Source organism: Bos javanicus, chromosome 5 (assembly GCF_032452875.1).
Source record: "Bos javanicus breed banteng chromosome 5, ARS-OSU_banteng_1.0, whole genome shotgun sequence".
Taxonomy (NCBI): Eukaryota; Metazoa; Chordata; class Mammalia; order Artiodactyla; family Bovidae; genus Bos; species Bos javanicus.
The window spans coordinates 58456136-58465224 of NC_083872.1; the positions used below are offsets into that span (position 1 = coordinate 58456136).

General features: G+C 41.1%; 1 protein-coding gene and 1 long non-coding RNA gene across 2 annotated transcripts in view; one reads left to right on the forward strand and one right to left on the reverse strand.

Moving 5' to 3' along the window:
- Window positions 1-3172, forward strand: part of LOC133248857 (uncharacterized) — an 89374-nt gene extending 86202 nt beyond the window's left edge. The window contains exon 3 of the long non-coding RNA XR_009736781.1: window positions 2801-3172. This is a non-coding gene — a long non-coding RNA (uncharacterized LOC133248857). The remainder of the gene's footprint in view (window positions 1-2800) is intronic.
- Window positions 1002-2342, reverse strand: LOC133248856 (olfactory receptor 6C2-like; the record flags this gene model as incomplete). The annotated part of the gene is made up of 1 exon (XM_061419143.1): window positions 1002-2342. A coding segment is annotated over exon 1 (945 nt), but the record flags the coding sequence as incomplete, so codon positions are not given.
- Window positions 3173-9089: the final 5917 nt, after the last annotated feature.

Sequence of the window (9089 nt, forward strand, 5' to 3'; positions counted from 1 at the left end):
ATATACATATGTCAAATCATAATGTTGTATAACTTAAGCTAATACAATGCTATTTGCTAATATATATATATATATAAATGAAACTGGAAAAAAACAAAACAAAGGGCAGTAATGCCCAAAATTTAAAAAAAAAATTAAAACATCAAAACAGTTTAACAGCAAGTATAATGAAATAGTTCCATTTTAGTCTGTAGCAAGGTGGGGTGCATTATAAAAAACAAGATTAGAAAAATTTCATCTACCTATTCTTTTATTTATTTATTTTTTGCTGTGCTGGGTCTTTGTTGCTGTGCAGGCTTTTCACTAACAAGTGGGGGCTATTCTTCATTGTGGTGTGCAGGCTTCTCATTGCCTTGACTTCCTTTGTTGCAGAGCACAGGCTCTAGGGTATAGGCTTCAGTAGTTGCAGTTTGTAGGCTCAGTAGTTGTAGCTTCTGGGCTCTAGAGCACAGGCTCAATAGTTGTGGCACACAGGCTTAGTTGCACCATGACATGTGGGTTCTTCCCAGACCAGGGATCTAACCTGTCTCTCCTGCATTGGCAGGCAGATTCTTTACCACTTGAGCCACTAGGGAAGGCCAACTTATTCTTCTTGATAGTGGATGCTAGATCAGGAAGGAATCCTAAGATAAATAATTTTGCCCCCAAAGAGCTGTAAAACTAGAGGAATGAATAGAAAAAAAATCCATCTCATATTTTTGTTACTGTCTTTCTGTGGTTCAGCTATCAGGATGGTGAGGGGTTGTATAGATTCTGGAAATCTATATTCATTCCTACTTATGAAAGTAAGCCATAAGGAATGAAGGCCTATTAGAATTAAGGCCATAACACTTTTTTTCAGGCCATGGTTCTTAGAGAAATAGAAAAGAAATTTCAGTGATTAATCAGACTGTACCTTTAGTTCTGCTCTGTAGATCTGAATTAGAACACATAGTAAAAGATGAAATACTTATGTATATATATTTTTACTTTATAAAATATTTTTAGTCACCTACTTTTTGGAAAGAAATGCCATTTTTTTTAATAGAGTCCCTGAAGGCTTGTTTGACTTGCTTATTCCGTAGAGTATAAATGAAAGGGTTCATCAAAGGGATAATGGAAGTGTTGAGAAGAGCCACCACCTTATTAATGGCCACACCTTCCTTTGCTGGTTTGATATAGATAAAGATGCAACTCCCATAAGTGATGGAAACTACTATCATATGGGAGGAACAAGTAGAGAAAGCCTTTTTTCTTTGCTGAGCCGAAGGGAGTGTTAGAATAGTCTTGATGATGTTCATGTAAGACACAATTACACAGACTAGTGTGAGTATGAGGGTCAGCACCACTATGATTAAAAAAAGTTGCTCTATAAATTGAGTGTCTGAGCATGCAATCTTTAGAAGAGGAGATGCATCACAGCCAAAATGGTCAATGAGATTGGAGTTACAGAAGTCTAGCTGAACTCCCAGGCTAAGTGGTGGGAGTATGACAATTAGCCCAATCAGCCAACAGCAAAGGACCAGAATGGTGCAGACCTTTTCACTCATGATGGTGCTGTAGTGCAGGGGCTTGCAGATGGCCACATAGCGGTCATAGGACATGGCAGTTAGAAGAAAAAATTCTGTTGCCCCGATGAGGATGACAAAAAATAACTGGATAGCACAAGCATTATAGGTCACTCGTTTGTCTCCAGTTGTCATGCTGTACAGGAATCGAGGAACATAGACAGTTGTGAAGATCATTTCTAAGATGGAGAAATTCTGAAGGAAAAAGTACATGGGTGTTTTAAGGTGAGAGCTCACCAGAGTGAGGAGGATAATGACTAGATTTCCAGCAACAGTGGAAGTGTAGGTGAGAAACAGAAACACTGAAAGAAAAACCTGTAGTCTTGGGTCGTCTGTTAATCCTAGTAGGATGAATGTTGTTATTGCAGAATGATTTTTCATCACTATCTTCAGATACATAAGAAGTCTGTATTAATAGATTATAAGTGTTTAATCTGAGGAATAGAATATAAAAATAAATTTCAACAAGCTATGTAGAATACAGTAGTGAATCAGGAAGCGGCTGCTGCTGCTGCTAAGCCGCGTCAGTCGTGTTCGACCCTGTGTGACCCCATAGACTGCAGCCCACCAGGCTCCCCCATCCCTGGGATTCTCCAGGCAAGAACGGGGGTTGCCTGGGAACTCCAGGCAAGGAGTGGGTTGCCATTTCCTTCTCCAATGCATGAAAGTGAAAAGGGAAAGTGAAGTCGCTCAGTCCTGTCCGACTCTTAGCGACCCCATGGACTGCAGCCCACCAGGCTCCTCCATCCATGGGATTTTCCAGGCAAGAGTACTGGAGTGGGGTGCCATTGCCTTCTCTGAATTAGGCAGCAGATGAACATTTTAAAGCTTTTACTTGATCATCAATAATCATGATGTAGAAAAGTGATTGAATCATACTTCATTTCCCTGGACTCTACATTAAATTCGTTTTCAGAATGTTCATGAAAAGCATTCATCTGAAATTTTATTTCCATTCTAGTTACAGGCTCAATTTTAATGTCTATGTCACAGTCCTCTGAAATTTTGGCAGCCACCGTGTTATCCCTAATCCTCAGTATAGAATAGGAGACTCACAAATGTTGAGTAATAGAAACAGATGCATAAAAGTTTTATCTTCCTAATTGTTCGTACAACATGTCAACAAGTCATTCTTTTACCTTATGGTAATAAAAACACCACCAGTGCCTTAGTTGTACTATTTTTCATGCTTTGCAAAAGTTATCCTTTTCAAATAATTTCTTAATCTTGTTTTTACTATTTGAGTGACCTAGGAACAGTCTTGATGCTGAAGCTGAAGCTCCAATACTTTGGCCACTTGATGTGAAGAACTGACTCATTGGAAAAGACCCTGATGCTGGGAACGATTGAGGCAGGAGGAGAAGGGGATGACAGAGGATAAGATGATTGGATGGCATCACCGACTTGATGGACATGTGTTTGAGCAATCTCCAGGAGTTGGTGATGGACAGGGAAGCCTGGCGTGCTGCAGTCCATGGGATCGTGGAGTCGGACACGACTGAGCTACTGAACTGACTGAACTGAGGAACAGAATGAGAGTTACCATGAAATTTCCTAAGTCCTATCCCCCTCCAGAATTTCTACTTTGAGCCCCTTTCATAATAGATAATGTGCTGAAAGATTAATTTGTGTCTCTCTTGTGTACCAGTTTTAACAGCATGCTTTTTTTTTTTTTCTCCTGAATTCCTGTTTCAACAGGAATTCCATCTGTTGTCTAACATTCCACCCATCCTAAGCCTTCACAGATCACTGACCAATGGGATGTTCTGATGGTTTTCTGGGAAAACAGAATCCTGACCTTAGGCTTCCATGATCCTTATTGGGGTTCTATAGATTTTGCACAGATATTTAAGCTCCCCAAATCCTTCTGAGGCTATATCCTCCAAGATGCAGAAGAGTGAGAATATATCTTAGGGAAAGAACTCCCTTCTTTGCCATGATTTCTTTCTCTGAGGACACACCTCATCCTTGAAATGTTACTTATCATTTCTACTACTCTCATGGCTTCAGGAAACCTCTTTGTTCTTAGTCGTCTGGCCCAAGGATAGACTCAGGCTCTGCAGCTATTCCCACAAAGAACAGGTATCATCAGGCATTACTATTAACAAAGACTAAATGACGTGGAGAATAAATAAAACCTGGCTATTAAGTGTGCATGTTCTTAAAAGCAGATAAAGAATCACAGTCCATCCTTTTGAGTTTCTCTATGTGATGGCCTCCTGTGTTGTTTCATGTTAAAGAAGTCATTGTTTCACTGCCTACCAGGAAGCCCTTGTGCACTTTTCATTTCTCACATTTCCTATCTGTTCACCCACCACGCCCAGTGAGGAAAGTGATAATGAAATTTTAAGAAGTGTCAGAGCTAGAATTTGGGCCAGTTCACATCAGATCCAAAGCTTAATTGTTTCTAGGAAATTGTAATTTTAGGATTTTTAGTGTCAATTCTAATAATAACACATTAATTAAAATATCAGCTTTTCAAATGTCTTGGTTGCAAACAGTATTTCCAGGGCATCAGGTTTACTTTAGTAAACGAATATAAGAAATCTCCCCATAATACACCATTTTTTTTTTGGTAACATGAATGTTTTTTCATGTGATGTTTTAAAATATTACTCAGAAAATACCTTAAGTGATGTTTCCCTCTGAGTTTAGAGAAGGCATTATGTCTTTTCTATGGAGGAGGATTGCCACAGCATGATAGGATTTTTAGACACCTTCACAGGAAAAGTCAGCTCACCTACTGTCATGGGATAAAGGGTTTGCCAGAGTGTTGGAAACCTTTGAATAATGTGAGCCCATCAGATGGCTCTCTAAGGCTAAGACATGATGCTTTACTGAGAGTCACGTGTCTTCCCACTCATACTGCTAATGTTCATCTCCTCAGCTGCTTCTGCCTGCATAACCCAGGGCCTACATCCTTGTCAACACACTGACTCCCAGTTAATACCATATTACGTATTGTAAGAATGTTTAATTTAGTGTTCGCAGTTCAGAGGAAATGGCGGAGTGAGATTTTTAGATAACTTCACATCATTGTTTGAATCATTGCTTGAAGAGGAAAATCATTAACGTAAAGAAATTACATTTAATACTGGACTTTTAGGCTAGGACTGTTTCACATCTTGCTATGAAGAATTATAGAAAATTGATATTTTTCATTTTTCTCTTTAAAGATAACATTGCTTTTGTCCTTCACAATAAGATACACACTTATTTATCTTCTACATTCCTCTAGAGGGCGTCCCAGGTGGCACTAGTGGTAAAAAGCCCGCCTACCAATGCAGGATATGCAAGAGATACGGGTTTGATCCTTGGATGGGAAAGATCCTCTAGAGAAGGGCAGGGCAACCCACTCCAGTATTCTTGCCTGGAGAATCCCATGGACAGAGGAGTCTGGTGAGCAACAGTCCATGGTGTTGCAAAGAGTTGTACATGACTGAAGCAACTTAGCAGCAACAGCAGCATTCCTCTAGAACTCATAGAATAGTATATGAAAGAAAGGAAGGTTCCCTAGAAACACATTAGAGTCCAGTATTATTAATGTGTCTCCATTTGGTCTTACCCTTCTTACCTTAATTCTAATCACTTCCCCCCAAAAAATGCTCAAGAGTTGTGTTCAGGTTTATTACCATGTTATACAGAAGAAAGTGGCAGCTCAGATTGCTTTTCAAATCCTCTCTGAACGTGAAGATACTTCTTGGACTCAGGTTATTCCATCAGAAAGATCTCACTGCCTTACCCAGGGACTGCATTTACAACTACTTCCATGGTTCCATTTTTCAAACTTTTAGGTACATAAACAACAAACATTTCATACTTACTTTCTGGTTGTTTCCCATAACTTTTCAGGAAATTTAATGCAAAATTTCTTTTTGAGTCTGAGAAACATTAGATGCTAGTGGCTATAATTTTGAGTTAACTTTGACATCCCCTTGAGCCCCACATTTTGTTCCAGGTAAGAGTGTCTGCAAATGCAAGGCAATATGCAGTGACCTACAAACCAGGACCTTTGCTTTTACCATCACCACATGGAAAATGGAATCTGATGAGAGTTCTTATCTCTCATTAAAATACTATTAAAACTTCTCTGAAGTCTGTGACTGAAAGAATGGAAAAACAATGGCAAACAATTGCTAGCAACTCTCCCTGGCTGTAGAAGTGAAGATAGTCAGAGGTCTCTGTGCAAAGAAATGAGTTACTGTATACGTATTCATGAATAGAAATAGCATGTGCTTTACTGATTTTATTTGTGTAAGTGCACAGGGAGCCATTAAGGGAACAAGCAGAAATGTCCTTGGTGACTCTAATTAAACTACTAATGAATCTACAGTAAAATTAACTTTAGCAAAAAGAAAAAAAATTACCCAGATCTTGTGGGGCAGTGTCCACAGAGATAAGAAATGGAATCATAATGGTCATCAGTTGCTGGAAAAAAGTCAGATGATAATTTGACAATCTGATTCTCATCATATTTGTTTTACATGGTCTAAATGCTGGGATCCATAATGCTTTTTGTACTGGACACACTTATATAATTTACTCAAGGAAGTCCTTCCTATATTATTAGTTTTTAAGATGTCTTATTTCATCAGTTAGGAGAATTAATATTTGCTTATTTCATTCTACTGATCATATAGTTCATCCACTGGTCCTACTTAAAGGTGAAGTGAAGCAAAGTGAAAGTTACTTAGTTATGTCTGACTCTTTGTGACCCCATGGACTATATATATAGTCCATGGAATTCTCTAGGCTAGAATATTGGAATGGGTAGCCTTTCCATTCTCCAGGGGATCTTCCAAACTCAGGGATCAAACCCAGGTCTTCCACCTTGCAGGTGGATTCTTTACCAGCTGAGCCACAGGGAAGCCCAAGAATACTGCAGCAAGTAGCCTGTCCCTTCTCTAGTGGATTTCCCGACCCAGGAATCAAACTGGGATCTCCTGCATTGCAGGCAGCTTCTTTACCAACTGAGCTACTGGGGAAGTCCAGAATAAACATTTAAAATTGATAGTACTATCACCTCCCTATGGACTGTAGCCCACCAGCCTCCTCAGTCCATGGGTTTCTCCATGCAAGAATACTGGAGTGGGTTGCCATGGCCTTCTCTAGGGAATCTTCCACATCCAAGGATTGAACCCATATCTCTTGCATATCCTGCATTAGTAGGTGGGCTCTTTACCACTACTGCCACTTGGGAAGCCCCTTAAATTAGTAGTCATATACTGAATAAGCACACTCTAAACATGCTGGTACCATGCTAAACCCAAAGGTGTCATTTTTCTTAGCAAGAATGCAGGGTTTGGGTGTATGATGCTCAGTGTACACCATTGACCAAAAGTCCAGAGATTGCTCACACTCTTCCACAGTGCTCAGCAGTGCCAGCTTTTCACAAAGTTCAGGAGTTGAGAACTGGAATGTCTGAGCTGGAGTCACATGTCATGGCCTGTGCTGATTTGGAGGCTTCTCCTCATCCAAGATAAACAGTAAAAATCTCATCCACCCTCATAGAATCATAGCCAACACTTCCAATGTGGAAATATCTTCAGATCTTTTATGAATGTGGGTCAGTTATTGAGAGAGGAGGGCAGGCCCTCAAAAGCAGCAATACTGGAGATTTTACTGAGCAGAGGGAAATAGGGACTGAGGTAGGAAAGGGGAGACCTAGGGAAACCGGGATTTATAGACAGACAGGCTTGGAGAAATGGAATCAGGGGCACACTGACATAAGTCTCTGTCTGCACTTCCTGTTTTTGTTTTTTTTTTATTGATCTATTTTTCTATACTATTGCCAATATAATTTCAATATTTTTATCAGGAGTGTTTTTATTTATTTATTTATTTTCAGTCTGGGTCCTCTGTATTTCCATATAAATTTTAGAACCAGAAAGTCAATTTATAGAAAAATGATTTGCTAGGGTTTTGATGGAGCTTGTTTTAAATCATTGGATCAACTTGAAAACAATTTACATTTTAGAGTATTTTCTTTCAACAGTATACCTGTTCATTTAATTTCTCTTAATATTTTGTAGGTTTTTCTTTCAGGTACCTATGGTCTGAGTGTTGGGCTGTGGGTGGTGGTGGATTTGTCACCATGAGAGATCAGGAAGGCCTATTTAAGTGCCAGTCATGACTGCCCCGTCTCTGCTCAGATGCCACTTAATTCCTGGGCCACCTCTCGTCTCAAGGGAGCTGGTCCCTTGGTACTGGCAGCCCACACTCTCCTGTGGAGCTGCACTGTGATGTAAGGGGGGTGGGTGGGTGGATGGAGAGCTCTCTTGGCTCAGGCTAGGGTGGGTGACAGGGTGGATGTGAGAAACCTGCCCGCCTCTGGTGGGTTCTCTCTGCTCTGCCTTGGTAGCAAGCAAGCGTTGTGCACTTCTCCCAAGCTGAGCCCAGGCTCTCCACAGCCTTCCTATTTGTCTCACGGGCCCTCCCACTAGGCAAGGGGCTTGTCTTCCCTTGTCAGACCCCAGGGATAGGGAGCACAATGTGTGGCTCAAACTACTCACTTGCCAAGGAGGAAGCCGCCCATGTAATCTCCCCTCAGTTCCATCCCAGGGGCCCAGATCCCAACCTGATGGTCATTTATCTTCCCTTCCCTCTGGATTCCTTGTGGCTCTTTCTTACAGCCTTGGTTGTCCAGGAATCTTTCCTCCTGTCTCTAGTTTTCAGTGAGGATTTCTCCACATGTATGTGTGATGTATTCATGAGAGAAGATGATTGCTGCATCCTCTTATTCTGCCACTGGATCCAATCCCCTGCAGCAAGTAAATTTTCTGAGTGCAAGGAGAGAGAGTAGAGAAATAAGGAATAGTTAAGAAATAATAAGAGTTGATCCATTAAAGATGGATCCATAAATTTTAATATCCATACAGTGTGTTATACAGATAAAGGAGAAGAGGTGGAAAGAAAAACTTGATGAAATTATAGAGAAAAAATTTTCCTTGTGTTCAATAAGCTTTTAATCACCAAGTGAATATCAAGATTGAAATAAAAGGAAATATGGACAGTTTTCTCCACTGGAAATTCCTCTGGTGTGCCACAGGAGTCACCCCTCACTGACTTGGAGAGGCAAGGATGAATCCAGCCAATGGGAATTCCACAGCAGGGCCCAGGACCCACCCATACTGTCCAGGGAGGACTGGACAGTTCCTGATAATTATAATTCCATCACTGGGCCTCAGGACTTGCCCCTGCTGACTTGGAAGGGCTGGTGGGTTAGAGGACTTTCCCCCTCTGACCTGGAAAGGTGCAGACAGATCTGGTCACTAGCAATTCTGCAAGGGGGTCCCAGAACCCCCCTGCTGACCTGGAAGGGTGTGGACAGATTCTGCTACTGAGAATTCTGCCAGTGGGACCCAGGACCGATTCTTGCTGTTCTGAGATGGTTCAGATAGCTTCCACAACTGGGAAATCCATCAGTGGGTGTTGGAACCCACTGGACTGGCCCAGGAAAGTGTGGATGGCTCTCCCTACTAGGAAATTTACTAGGGGGTGCTGGGACTTGTCCCATTGTCCTGGGAGGGTGTGGATATCTCC